Source organism: Mesoplodon bidens, assembly GCF_964165515.1.
Source record: "Mesoplodon bidens genome assembly, chromosome: 4".
NCBI lineage: Eukaryota > Metazoa > Chordata > Mammalia > Artiodactyla > Ziphiidae > Mesoplodon > Mesoplodon bidens.
The window spans coordinates 68065686-68081396 of record NC_138160.1 but is presented as its reverse complement, the minus strand read 5'-3'; the positions used below and the strand labels follow the sequence as shown (position 1 = coordinate 68081396).

Sequence of the window (15711 nt, the reverse complement as noted above, 5' to 3'; positions counted from 1 at the left end):
TTGCCGTATACTTTTCCTAGAAATACAATACAGATTTATCGTATTAGAAAGCTCAGCTGGGGAGAGATCAATTTACCTAGCTTGAAGGTTTTGGGTTTATATTGATGAAATAGTTATGGTTCCCTGTCACTTCTCTTGGTCTCGTTTCTACGTTTTTAATATTTAACTGTAGAAGAAAAATAAATAGAATTTACAATGACATCTTCAAACTTCGGATGACTATAGAGTATTAGAGCCAATATTTCTCATTGATTACAATGTACACCCTTCCTTTTTTCAGTAGCTTAAAAGACATGACTACCTTGTAGATGCCCTCTAGTTACTAAAGGTACCTTTCTATGTGGTTCAAAGGATATCACTGCTCAACAATGCAGAGAAGCTTATCGCTAATGCTACTCTTTGTCAGATACCCTGTGTAGGTAGTATATTTCATATTATAAAAAAGTCTAAAAGCATATTAATGGTTCTTTCCTTTTTTTCTCTCTTTTCAATTATAGCAGAAAATGGCCCCCGTCTACTTGTGGAAGCAGAACAAGCCAAGGTGTTCTCACACAGAGGTGGCAATATTACACTGCCATGTAAATTTTACCGAGACCCTACAGCACTTGGCTCAGGAACCCACAAAATCCGAATTAAGTGGACCAAGCTAACTTCAGATTACCTCAAGGAAGTGGATGTTTTTGTTTCCATGGGATACCACAAGAAAACCTATGGGGGTTACCAGGGTAGAGTGTTTCTGAAAGGAGGCAGTGATAATGATGCTTCTCTGGTGATCACAGACCTTACCCTGGAGGATTATGGGAGATACAAGTGTGAGGTGATTGAAGGATTAGAAGATGATACTGCTGTGGTAGCATTAGATTTACAAGGTAAGTATCTATAAATCATGTTAAACTTAGGAATGATAATTAATCATTGCTTTTTTTTTCATGACAAGTAATGTCTAATGGTTACCACAGTGCTGATGTGAGAAATCAAAAGTCCATGTAAAGAATGTTTTTCTGTTCTTTTGTAATCTGCAATCTGTCTATGATTCCAGCTTTCATATTTGAAATGTACACACAATGGTTATATGCAAATTTGAAGCTATTTGCAAGTAGGAGAAACATGCAGTGGAACTGAATTAACAACATTCAGAAACTGCCTTATGCCATTCAAAATTTAAATCTCATTACATAGTTATTAAGAAATTCAGAGTGGAGGCTTTTTTATTATGCTTCTAAAATTATTTCAGTTGCAAAATAATGGCAAGTTTTGTGAAGGACGTCTGCTAACTAAAATACATTTAATTGTATTCTGTAAAGTAACTGTGAAAACTTAATTTAACAAAAAAGTAGACTCTAGATTTATTTAAATATTCTTGTAAAGAAGTAATTTTTTTTAATGGTCCAGAGTCTCTTAGACACTGAATACCAAATGGTCAAGGCATTTTGTGGGGGGAGTTTTATTTCTTAAATATGTAATACATTCAGTAGGTTCAAAGATCAAAGTGTATACAAAGCTAAACAATAAAATGTATCCATGCCATCCTGTTTTCCCCTCTGCCCAAAGCCCTTTAGGCCTCTCCTTAGTTTCTCATGTATCTCAAGACACCCTTTATTCATGAATTTCAGTGTTTCTTTACATGAAAGGATGAATTTTGGCTGCATTAATAGAAGACTTTCCTTCCTTATATAAACTATAGGTGTGTGTTTGCTAGAAGCTCCTTCCACATTCTAGGCCAGATTTGTGGCTTTTGGAAAAATATGTTTGGCACACTAGCACTTCATTGAAGATGTGACCTTCTGAATCCCACAGAGTGCCATCACATGCGTGCAGGTTTATTAGCTTTATGTATCTGATACATTGCTTGATGTTGTAAAGTTCATTTTTGTGACCTTCTCTTGTCTCTCCTTAGTTGTAGTTCTTGGCTCCTGATTGCATGCCACCTTATACTTTGAGTTTTTATTGATTCGCTTCCATATCCATGAACATTGGCATTATTCAGGATGAAAGAAGTAATTGGCTTAGAGAAGACAGTCAATCATCAAATATTAATTGAGGGTCACTTTCTTTTATCAAAGGGGCATCAGGCACTGGACGCTAGTAGTATCAAGATGCTTATGTTAGTCCCAGCTTTGTTAGTATATGTTTTGTAACCAGAGCAAGTTACTTATCCTTATTGTACCTTGGCTTCCAATCTATGAATAATAGGTTGAACTGTATTATCTGTTAAGTTACTTTTTCTTAAACTTAAGTAATTCACATGCCACATTTATTATCTCCCTACACTTACTTAAAAATACATTTTAAATAAATAGAAACCAGTATAACTTGCCAGAAATAGAAGGAAACCATAAAAATAAGTACAGTGAACATAAGATATTTCTAATTATAAATGGATACATGCTTGCTGGTGGCTTTGAGCATGAAGCCAGCTCTCCCTTTTCTTGAAAAGCAGATTTAACACGTGTTAGAAGATAACACACTCTACGGTCAAACTGAGACTTCCTTTAAGACACAATCAGAGGTGTTGAAGGGGAATTGTAAGAAGAGTAATTTTTCCTGCATAGGCCCTGCACTCTCCCAAATCTCCATGTTTTCGATGCTTTCATAACACTTCTCTACCATATAGCACATACGTATATATGAGCTAAGTAAATGTGTCCAAGAAACCAATTTAATTGATAAATATTTTTACAAGTGCTGTTTTGGTACCATGAGAAACAAAAAAATTCCAAATCATGGTTCCTTTCATTCAACAATCTTACAGTCCATTAAAGATTCTAAGATACTTTCAAAAGTAAGTACTTTAAAATAGGGTAGTATTTGGTAAAGTAAGTAGGTAAAACAAATTGCTCTAATCATATGCATATTTATTTTGCTCACTTTCAGTAATGTCCCTTGACAGCTGAAACTTAGGGAAAGCTCCTTTTCTAAGATAACATGGTTAGGAGTAAGAACTAGGGCTAGAATTTGATACCAAGGGCACTGAATGAAGTCTATGCTTTTATCTACTATGATCTGGGAGTTTGCAGGAAGGAGAAAGCTTCTGTTGGGGTGGGAAAAAATGGAGGTTTCAGAGAGACAGTGGTGTTTGACAGCCTCAGTTCTTCTGAAGTTTTCTCAAAGGCCCCAAAGTTATTTGGGAGATGACCTAGGGACTGTCCTTTGGTCATACTTCATTAATTGGTGTGCCCATTCTCACTGCAGAGAATGTTTTTCCATCTTTCTTGTGTACTATAAAAAGGAGTCATTGTACTGTTCTGGCCAAAGAAGCAGTCATTACTCAGAGGCTCTGCCTTGAAATAACTGACATTTCCATATTTAACATTATATACATGAATTCATTTCTGAACTGGAGAAAATATATTCCTCAAGAATAAGATCAAAGGGACTTCCCTGGTGGCACAGTGGTTAAGAATCTGCCTGCCAATGCAGGGGACACTGGTTCGAACCCTGGTCCGGGAAGATCCCACATGCCGCGGAGCAACTAAGCCTGTGTGCCACAACTACTGAGCCTGCGCTCTAGAGCCCACGAGCCACAACTACTGAGCCTATACACTGCAACTACTGAAGTCTGTGCACTCAGAGCCTGTGCTCCGCAAAAAGAGAAGCCACTGCAATGAGAAGCCCGCGCACCGCAACGAAGAGTAGCCCCGGCTCGCCACAACTAGAGAAAGCCCGCACGCAACAAAAAAGACCCAACTCAGCCAAAAATAAATAAATAAATAAATTTAGTTTTTAAAAAAGAAAAGATGAACTCTACCCTGAGCCCTCCCCTTCCACCCCCAGCTATGATGTTCTCAGAGCACAGTCTACAGATTTCCATTGTAATTCTAATGACATTTTGTTTTGTAAATATCTGCAAATTGTCCATCTTCACCTGCTAAATAGGATCTACTTGAGGCAGTCAAGTGCCAAAACAAAGTCGGTGCTCAGTAAATAGTTTATAGGTGAGTGAATGTTTGATACAGTGGGTTTACACTTTCAAGTACAAAAAAGCCTGCATGAAATGGAAGGCGGTGGAAAGGAAGAGACATTTGATTTGGACCATGAAAGGTGAACCTGGTTCTTTCAAGGTGTAGAGAGCATGACAAAGCGGGAAGGAGGGCATCACAGGTGTGAAGGAGAAACTCTTCAAAGGCCAAAATGTGAATAACAGATGCCACAGACAGTTAGCATCCACCTTGACTGGTTTAAGGCTCAGCATGGCAACGGGGTGGGATAAAAATTTTAAACTTTTTATTATAGCCAATTTCAAACATTCGGAAAAGTAGAAAGACTAGTATAATGAATCTCTATATATCACCAGCTTCAAAAAATGTCATGATATAGCCAATCTTATTTTATCTTGCTTTATTTACTCCCATCCCCAATGAATAATTTTCAAGAAACTCTCAAGACATTATTTTATCTATACTTCAACATGAGATAAGAACTCATTTTAAAATAAAATTACAACATTTTAATTATAGAATAAGATCTGAGGAACCTTGATTGCTACCTGAGGATGGACACTGTGAGGGACTTGACAATTTCCACCTAGTCAGGGGTAGATGCTCAAGGTGCAGCAATTATATACATAAGAGTTTGAAGGCTATGATAAACCACATGTAGCACAAGAGATACCTTGTGGTTATCATTTACTAGCTCTTATTCCAGGTCCTGACCTTTTTCTATTACCAATTACATCCTTATAGAGGACCATCTACCAATCAGCAAGTTTCATTCAAGCTCCTTGTCAATCTTCTAACATGCATAAATAAGACCAGGGAAGTGTATCATTTTGAATGTCATAATTAAGCTGCCTTTCCAACTGTAATCGTACAATGCCTTTAATCATATTGGTCCTTTAATACCAGACTAAATGCTATGTGCTTCGAAGAATTTTCCCAATTAGAAAAATATCGTTCTTCTTCAAGATGCCAAATTGTATGGTTTGTATTTATAAGATTTTATTCTGTCTTGGATTCAAATTTATATATCCATAGCATATGTATCAAATCATAGACTTTTTGCAGAAACAGGCCACACTCCAAACTCAAGGTATCCTAGAGCACTGAGCGCAATGCCTTGCTCTTAGTTGTGTGTTTTTCAAATCACACTGATTAAAAAAAAAGTAAACCCTTTTGAAAAACTGACCTACATATGAGTTGGAAACACAAGCTGTGGAAACACAATTTTTTTTCATATAGCATCTTGGATAGGGTAAAGCCCTCTGATTACTACCAAATTACCCACACTGCTAGAAACAACACCACCCAGCAAGAGACAAGCCTTATATGAATATAACAAGGAGAGTGTCACTAGACATTCATGAGTAGCTCAATACAGAATTCATTTGTGCAATCAATAAACATATAGATAATGATATGAAAAACATATTTGTGCTTCCAATCTCCCACTGTATTGGTGTTCCATTGAAGAAAATGGGGCCAAATACACAAAAATATAGTCTGAGAACTTTTAGAAATAGAAAGCTAATTTCAGGTATGTACATAGCACTGAAAGGTACTCTGAGAGGCACTGAATAAGGTAAAATTGTTCTGCATGGTCTCTACCTTTTTATTACTAAAAATATTTACTTTGTGGAGTTACTGAAATTTCCTTAAGCTTTTATATGTACCATGGCATGAAAACCTTTCATATATCCAACAAATTGATATTTGCCAACCACTAGGATGAACTGGTCTGTGCAATTGTAAGTCTTAAAGAATGTTTTTAAAACATTTCAGTTGACTAAACTACCCACATCATTTGATATTATTCTTTTCCATGTGAGGTATCTTCCTTATTAATCCCCTTTTTAGTGATGCATACCAGCCCTTCATGGAAAAGAGCTTCTGATTATATTTTGACATATAAGTATAAAATAATCATATTTGGAAAATAATCATATACCCTTCTTTCTCACCCATGAAGGTTTAACTTTTCTTATTTTTGTAATGCCGGATGAAAGCAATCACCATTTGCTCCATAATTCAGCTGTAGGAATTGCACTTTTTTCCACAGAGCCAAGAAGGTTTCTGTAATTATAGTTTTAGATGTTGACATCTTAACTAGCTGAAAGTAAAATGAGCAAATAAATAAAATACTAACAAACGTGCAGTTCCAGAAATGCCCACACTTTCACGAAACATTTGATTGTTGAAATGTATGCACCAAATGTGTACAATACAGTGAAACTTTTAAAATGTTGGTGGGGACACAGAAATTGACCTTGATTTACTTGGAATGTGTTCTTTTCAGCATCATCAACCATTAATTAAAATCTGCTAAGTAAATCCTTTGAGTTACTGTAAGTTGATCATTTATTCTTACAATTGAAAAATAGTAAAATTTTAATATAGGGTTTCACTTTGAGTAGTGATTGCATGAAATTATGTTAAATTTGAAAGGAACTCAGAAATATATTACAATGGATTTGGAACTGAATCAAACATAACTCAGTGGTTAATCAAGGACAAATTACTAAAGAAAAAATTTTCACAATGCCTATGGAAGGCCACCAAACACAGTCTGGTGAATTTAAACTGAGAGGTTGTCTAGGTCTTTAAAATTATTATAAATTAAAATAGTCTACATTCTCCACTGTTACCATCTTGAGCTATTTGAGAAATGGAATTCAACCTAAATGGTTGAATTAAGGTTTAAATACTTTGAGATTGTCTCTCACTTAAGGTCTAGCTGCCAAGGAAACCTCTACTGGATAAATTAAATATTTTCCTTTTCATTGGCATTCCTGGGGTTGCTGAGAAAGAGGATGGAAGGCATGAGGGGACGGGGAGCACTAGAGCAGCTCCTTCCCAGTGCTGACTGAGTCTTAGCTGGAGGCCTGGGCACAGCACTTCTTAGAAGGAGTCATCTTCAGGCCTTCCCCACCTCCATTCCGCCCACTGCTGCAGGGGGCAAAGGCAACGAAGGGAGTCTTTTCCTCCTTACTTTTGGCTCCGATTCAGCTTACAGATCCTTCAGCCAAGAACCTGAGAAGGCAGGATGAGATCAGGAAGCCTTCCTGGATCTCTGCCTCTAGTGGATGGTGCCAGCTGGACTGCCCTACAGGGACAAACGTGTCCAGCAGAGACTTTCAGTGGATGTGACTTGATTTAGGCTACTGAAATTTCTTCTTGTAGAGCCTTCCAGGACAATTTTTAAAAGAATACATTTCCTGTGTACTGGTTACACTATTAGTGGACTGTGGACCCATCTTGTATAGGGTCTGCAGTCTCATAAAATAGCACATTTGGTATAATCCACCAAATTACTGCGTCAGCAGAGTTTTTTACATTCCACACACTAAAATATGAATTATTTTTAATTATATTTAAAAATTCAAGGCAAAGCCTTGAATAATCACTTGAAATTAATTGTCTTTTAGCAACCATGGGGGAGACATTTTGATAGTGGTCCTTCATAAAGTCCAACAAATGATACAACTTTGCTTTCTTATGATGCAATCCTTATCCTTTAAAGAAACTGTGCAGAAAGTTGTGAAACAGCTCAGACACCTCCCATGATTATCTGATGGAAAGAAATGCTTTTGGAAAGCTGTTGCATCTTCCCAAAGTCAAGTGCCAAGTCACAGTGTTTACATATACTAAGGGTTTTTGTCCTCTAAAATATTTAATTCTTTGGCAATAACTTTGACAGATGTCTGTTTTGTACCTACCTTGCACAGGACAAGCTTCTGGAAGCTTTTTTTTTTTTCCTATTTGCAATAAAAATGTTTTTAAAAGCTTAGTTTCAGTTTGCAATACATGAATATGGAAACTGAAAAATAGTAATGGAAACATTTTAAAAACGAAAGCTCTGGGCTTCCCTGGTGGCACAGTGGTTGAGAGTCCGCCTGCCAATGCAGGGAACACGGGTTCGTGCCCCGGTCCAGGAGGATCCCACATGCCGCGGAGCGGCTGGGCCCGTGAGCCATGGCCGCTGGGCCTGCGCATCCGGAGCCCGTGCTCCGCAACGGGAGAGGCCACAACAGTGAGAGGCCCGCGTAACACCACAAAAAAACAAAAAAAACGAAAACTCTTATTTTAGTCACATTATTCAAGGACAGAATTAAATAAGATTAAGAACTACACTAAAAGTTGAAACAGATAAGAGAGCCACGATGTTTTTTACGGAAGTGCCTCACTGTAAAAAGTTACCTTATTCATATGAAATAAGACCGCTTAATTGTGTTGTTGCCAGATATGCAATAGGTAAGTTCTCAGGGAGCGCTATTTGGAAGCTATAATCTGCAGACGAATCGTTTCGGAAAGGAGAATTGTGAGGACTGAGCTGAACTCTTAGCAAAAGAGGTAAATCACTGAAGTTACCAGACCAAAGAGCTAACTGTGAGATGCTGAGAGGTTGTTTGAAGGGAAATGGGTCCATGAGGAAACACTGCAAGTTGAACAAAAACAGCTTCTTCATCTGATGGGGATTCTATTAGGTTTTTCCCCACTCAAGTGGGATTTGCTCATAGTTCTTACTATCTGTGCCACTAACGATTCCTTGCCTTCTCCTTTGGACAGGTGTGGTATTTCCTTATTTTCCACGACTGGGGCGCTACAATCTCAATTTTCACGAGGCACAGCAGGCTTGTCTGGACCAGGATGCTGTGATCGCCTCCTTTGACCAGCTGTACGATGCCTGGAGGGGTGGGCTGGACTGGTGCAATGCTGGCTGGCTTAGTGATGGGTCTGTACAGTATCCCATCACAAAACCCAGAGAACCCTGCGGAGGCCAGAACACAGTGCCCGGAGTCAGGAACTACGGGTTTTGGGACAAAGATAAAAGCAGATACGATGTCTTCTGTTTTACATCCAACTTCAATGGTAAGATATTAACCATACTGCCTTGTTTCCTATCCCAGAGACCAATACATACTATGATGTGACATTAAACTTTTAATCTTATCTACTTACAAAAAAAGAAAAAAAGCTTTGAAGTGTTGCTCCAGATATAAGAAATTCGTAAATGTCATAAATTTTTAAAATCCACAGACATCAAGCAAAAGTACATATTTCCATGATTCTCTGGTTTTATTGCATCCAACTGTTATTATGAAATAGTTTAACTGCCGTGTTGTATGGAGTCTTTTTCTTACTGCCAAAGATGATGCTGCCATTGTGTGTCCTCCATGGGATAGAGACCTCTCCACTGAAGTAAGGATGGCATCTGTGTCATGGTCTTCTTCTCTAAATTACAATGTCAATTCATTCATAGATGATCAGCAAAGCTTAGGATAAAGAGAGAGCATTATCTCTCTGATAAAGAGAGGGCTCAGGATAAAGAGACCTTTGCAAGAAAATTAAGTAGAAATAACATTGGAGGTGAAAGCGGAAGTGAGAGATCCAGGTTGTATCAGTGTTGATGACTGACTCATTGAATGCGACACAGCTCCCAACCCTATCTTGCTCCTTCCAGAACCAGTGACGTAGTAACATGTAGGGCCCGGTGCAAAATGAAAATGTGGGCTCCTTGTTAAACAATTATTAAGAATTTTAAGATGACACAGTAAAGCATTAAATCACGCGTGCGGCCCAGTGTAACTGTACAGGTCGCAAACCCACGAGGCTGACCCTGGCTCCATTATTTTATATTTCAGGTGCCTGGTGACATGCTTTGGCGAAAACAGCAAGGGATCAGGGATCAACAAACTTTCTGTAAAGGGTCAGACAGTAAATATTTTTGGCTTTGTGGGCCATATGGTCTCTGTTGCAACTACTCCATGTAGCTTTGTACGTTATAACACAAAAGCCGCCATGAACAATATTAAACAGATGGGTGTGGCTGCGTTCTAATAAAACCTCACTGGACTCGTGCGCTGTAGTTTGCCGGCCTCAGCTACAGATGATAGAACTAACCCTCTTATTAATGTTCCCGAGACGGCTGCCCTTTCTCCAAATCATATCCTCTTAGTCTAGAAAGAACAGGCAAGCATTAATTTAGACTTCAATCATCTGTATTTAAAGAGAGGCAGGAGGGTATCACATTACAATGTGTAATCAGGTTAGACAGTCTGATTCTATTCTGCCTGAAACTAAAAGTCTGAGAAAATCTTGCACTGATGGGTATCACTTTAGTCAGTTGATGTCATATTTTATACATTTCATGCATATTTGATACAAATTGAAGGAATCTCAGTAATTAACACAATTGAATTCGTGGTTGAGACTAACTTGCTCTTTCTTGTAAAATCAAGAAATGGTTAGGGGTCAGAGCTCCCACAGAGGGAAACTGAAAAAAATAACTAACTTCCTCCTCTTTGCTAGTGAGTGAACAAACTGAGTTCACATTCTGAGTCCATATTATTTATGGCAAGTGACTTCCTGTATGTTTTGCATTTTCATACTGTAGTCTTTGAATAAGAATAATGTCTTATTGATACCTGTAATGAAAAGGCCTTGAGGGCTTTTGATTATTTTTAAATGGACTTTTCTGTCAGGAATGTTTTTTGATCCTTTCACATTCAAATTTTGCCTCTCTAGAAACTTGTGCTGGGCTTCAGTCTTGCTACAGCTAGAATTTAAATAGCTCTTGCTTTTAACATGGAATCCTGTCTTCTCTAGTGCCACAGAAGGGCCCTTTTTGCCACTAATTAGCTAAAAGAGACCTATCTGTCTTTTCCCTTTTCTTTTTTACAGCTCTAAAAGGGCATGTCTGGACACACATTAAGGGGCAAGGAAAAAACTAATTTAATGGAGAGCAACCTAGGGGCACTACATTTAACTGACGATCCTGTGTTTCAGAACCTTTACAGACACTGCTCTATATCCCCCTTCATTGAGAAACACTTCCATTTAGGGCTCCTTCCACCTCTGTGGGGCTGAGCCACAGGCAGGCCCACTGACCCTCTCTCCTTTTCTCCGCAGGCCGGTTTTACTACCTGATCCACCCCACCAAGCTGACCTACGACGAAGCGGTGCAGGCCTGTCTCAATGATGGTGCTCAGATCGCTAAAGTGGGCCAGATATTCGCTGCCTGGAAACTTCTAGGATATGACCGCTGCGATGCAGGCTGGATGGCGGACGGCAGTGTCCGCTACCCCATCTCTAGGCCAAGAAGGCGCTGCAGTCCTATTGAGGCTGCAGTGCGCTTCGTGGGTTTCCCAGATAAAAAGCATAAGCTGTATGGTGTCTACTGCTTCAGAGCATACAACTGAGCGTGCCCCTAGAGCACGTCAGTTTTAAAGTCATTAAGAACATGTGAAAGGTTTTTTTTTCAATATGAACTCATGCAAGTTACCAAAACTGTGATAACCCTTTTTTACTTACTGTAAAGTCATTTTCATAAAGACCAATTCATTAATTTGTTTTTGTAAAGCTATCATTCAATATATATTATAAATTAATATAATTTTAAGGGAAGCACTACATAAGGAGGCTTTAGAGCCAAACTGTTTAGGCTACATCATCCCAACGAAGTATCCTTTCATGATCGGGGCATGCAATAGCTTAAGGATTGCTAGGAAAGTAAAGAAAGTAAGGAAAGTAAAGCTACTCAGAGTAGCAGCTGCCACAAGCACAAATTTTACACATTTGTACAATTTTGAAATGCACTACAATAAACAGATTAGAGCAATAGATTTGAAATACAGGCTTCTTTACATAAACTGAGATTCTGAGAGGCTGCACAAAACTTAGTTTCACAAGGGAACAATCTACACTTTTCTAAAATATTTCAAAGCTCCAATAGACAGAATTATTTTACTCTTTAAAATCCTGCCTTTTTGACCAAAAAAAAAAGTTCATATGGACTCCAATGTATAATAACAAGCACAGTTAAAACCCCTTAATAATCCCATTTATATGAAGTATGAAACTAAAATAAGCAAGTAATATTTAACCAATAAGACTCCTACCTTCTTCTAATTAAAATTACACATGCCTGAGAAGAATTGTTTTATCTTTTGAGTAGCTTTACTGAGTTATATTTAAATTCTAAGGGCCGTTTGCTAAGCAGCATTTAGCATCTACTCAGGGCAGTTATATAGATAAACTGCTGGACAGAAAAATTGTAAAATTTAGCAGCTTGATTTTATGTTAGCCTACGAAATGTTATTGTCCTATAAAAATAACTTTAAAATATTTAATATTTCTTTATTTACATGACACGACAAAAATTTAAATCATAAAAGGAATGAATTACTATACTTGTCTAACCAAGAAATAAGAACCCAACTTTAAAAATTCTTATTATTCCTATTTGTATATATACTAGAAAGCCCAAATGGTGCCTGTGTTTGGGGGAAAAAGTCAACAAAGTAGTTTTAAACCTTTCTCCATATAGAAAATGTGGTCAGTGATGTCACTTTTCTTGCTGATCATCATTAGGCTTAAATGAAATGCTGAAGCTGTCATCAAAGAGTTTACACTAAAATCTTCAGGGCTTTAAACGAAAGGGTAAGAACAGCTTCAGGAAAACTATTTTCCTTGTTAGCAGCTCCAATCTTAAATAAAGCTCAGTTTTCCTATATTTTTATGATGGTTGAGACCCCACAGGGACCAATATTTGTATTCAAATTACATTTCATGGTTTCCCATTGTTTCACAATGAGTTCTAATAAATGGGATTTAGTATAATAATCCAAGTATGACATAGCTCGTATGCTTTCATGAATGTTTTTATGTAGATTTTCCTCCCATGAACGTGAGTAAATAAATCTGTTTCCTGAATTGATTGTGGTTGCATTCAAAGTTCTGTAATAATTCTAATAAATTTACTCTATAAATGTAGAATTATGTGTGTGGAAGGTATAGAACGATTGGAATTCCATGAAATCATAACTATATGCATACATTATCTAGGCAGAATATTATAAATAAAAGTAGATCATTTCTTCCACCAAAAGCATATCTGGAAGTTTTCAGATGCTTTCATATTAAAAGATGAGAATGTATGCATGCACATTTTTACATTAGGTTGGATATGCAAATTGTACAAAAAATATAAATCCAAAGAGGTTGTGAGGTTTAACTCAAACACTGCTAATACAAATAGAACTCAAACTTCTAAATTAAAAATACCTGAATGGTCTAGGATAAGATGAATATATTATTCAAAGAGGGACTATCTCCAAAATAGTGACTCTAGTACCTCAAATATGGGGGTTAGCTCATTGGAGGAAACCCATACTTGAGTGATTATTACCCACATTACAAGAATCTTATTGGAATTGCAAGTGGACACAAATTTCTATTGAAGCAGACAAATAATTTTCAGTTATTGCTGCAGAACTCTACCTTTATAATATTAAGCATAGTAGCATTTCTTAACTTTTGAATACTTACTAGTACAGGAATTGGTGCTGATCAAAATCTCTGGAGTGACTGTTAGCTGATTAAAATCTATACTGACTGCACACCATTTTTCCATGCTTGTAAAAAATATATATATATATATATATATATATATGTCTTAAAAGAATGAATACTGCTGGGCAGAATTTTTATCTTCTTCTGACTTCCCCCAAAGGATCAGAGTTCCCATACCTTTTTGGACTCCTCCTTGAATAAGAGTTTCTTTTTAATGTTCTTATTTTGCCATTTTCCACTAAATGTCTATTGTCCTACTTAATTCCTCAAGGTATCTCACTGAGAATGTCTGAAAAAGAAAGGTTATCCTAACACAATTCCTAACAGAATGTCGGTACAACACTGGTTAATTCAGAAAATTGCCTCAGACTTGGGTACCAAGAGTATCAGAGGGATGAGATGGGAGTCTGGGTTAGGAAATCTTTTGATCATTTTGTCCATAATTAACACTTGGCCCATTTAAGGAACAAAGTATATCTGCACATTTCACTGACTCACCTACATGGGAAAACCTAAACAAAAAGAAACGATTCGTATAAAAGACAGTATAAGAAGAAAAACAAGTTAGTCATGTTAACACTGGAAGCCATCTTTTAATGACTGCTGCCATATTTTATCACAGTAATTTCTAGTCAAATATGGTATTTGTAAATTTAAACTTTCTCTCATAGAAAGGGGGCCGGTACCTGTTAAAGTTTTATTTTATGCAATAATATAGTCACTTATTATTTTGGCAATTAGAAGTAGTCTCAAAGGAGACTCCAATTTGGTTGCTGGCAGCCATACTGGGTTTCTTGATTTCAATGCTCCAAAGAACATGGTGGTCTCAAGGAGTAGCTGACCACTAAAGAGGGAAGGATGAAAAGGGAATTACCCATCCATTCTCAGCACAGAATGCATCAAGAATGATCGATGGATAACTGACACAGTTGTGTTGAGAAGTTAACTGTATCATAGCTCACTACTGCCAGCACAGCAATGATGTACAACGAGAGAAATGAAAAATACAAAAGTCATTATGCCACCTGATTAAAAGGAAGTCAGTATTTCAAGGCATTTAATACCTACCAAGTACAAATCTGAGAAGAACCAATCTGTATTACAAAAAAAAAACAAATGTTTTCATTTTCTGTAAGATACAATGAACTGGTAAACAAACATTAAAAGTTAATTTTGTGTTACTGCAGTATCTTTTGATTCTTCTGAGTTATAGAATCTTAGCTACTTTTCTTTGTGTCAAACTCTATAAATACATTATTTCAAGAAAAGACATTTAACCCAACCTTGTTCTGATACATTTGAGTTCAAATTGTAAACACAATTGAATTCCCATTTCCTATATTTTGTAAAGTTAATAAGAACAACAAAACAGAGTATACATCTGTGTTGTTGTTAAATCAGCAATAGTAGTATCCCCAAATCTACTGGCTTTTTATATGTCAAAGTACAATTTATTTTGTTCACCAGGTCAGCAATCCCAGGAATCTGTGGTGTCATTGATTAGATTTACATACTTGAGATACTGTATGACTTTAATTAGTAGTACTGAATTAAAAAGGTTTTAATTTTCTTACTAAAGTCTTTCTAGCACTTTACACTCCAATAACAAGGAACATATTTTTCAATATTTACATTCCTTCCTGAATTTTCAACGTGGAAAACAGTTTCTGGATATTCCTGGTATTTAAAAATGGTTTCTTGGGTGCAAGAGTCTCTTGCTGATGCAATGACTTAAATGCAAGCACACCTAAAGCAATTTGGGTCACTGACATTCAAACAGAAAAATGAACTTTAAAATGTTGTCCATACTTATTTGGAATACATTGAACAACCTTGGAGAAGAAAGCCCAAGGATAACATAAAATTAAATCATCTTCTTTTAGTGTTTAAGTTCTCACACAGATGAAAGATATCACCTTCACTTTTCCAGCAAATCTCTTGTATTATTAAGGCTAGGTCATACACAAACCTGCTTGGTACTAATATTGAAGGATCCTATGGGTTCTCATAGTGCTTAAATAAAAACAAGTTCACTGTTCAGATGTGATGGCCTTGGTTCTCTACCAGGTGACAAGGCTTAATACTAAGAATATTCTTGAGTAGAAGCAACCCTGTCCAGGATGGTCAGATATGCAAGGATAGTTTAAAACAAAAAAAAAAACTTAAGCGTTACATTAAAGCATTATTGGGTAGTATGATTTCTTGGGCCCTTCATTTAGGATTATTTAGGGGCAGAGCTTAAGATGGCTCTGAAGTCTGTGCTTCTCTATGGGTGATATATTTAGGAAACTGACAGCAGGCTACTCACTCCAATCTTAAGGAGGAAATTCACTGCACACACATTTTTTTTTTTCACTAAGAGCAAACGAAGCTTATTTATTTTGTCTATATTTCCTACAGGCCAATAAAGTTTTGTCACCTCCAT

The 15711-nt window shown here is 36.9% G+C and overlaps 1 protein-coding gene across 2 annotated transcripts in view; it reads left to right on the top strand.

Moving 5' to 3' along the window:
* HAPLN1 (hyaluronan and proteoglycan link protein 1) overlaps positions 1 to 12466 on the top strand; it is a 72142-nt gene extending 59676 nt beyond the window's left edge. For both annotated transcript variants that reach the window (XM_081233939.1, XM_081233940.1), the window contains exons 3-5: positions 498 to 869; positions 8502 to 8804; positions 10845 to 12466. In XM_081233939.1, the coding sequence (XP_081090065.1) occupies positions 498 to 869; positions 8502 to 8804; positions 10845 to 11134 (965 nt within the window). In that variant the 3' untranslated portion in view covers positions 11135 to 12466. The remainder of the gene's footprint in view (positions 1 to 497; positions 870 to 8501; positions 8805 to 10844) is intronic.
* Positions 12467 to 15711: the final 3245 nt, after the last annotated feature.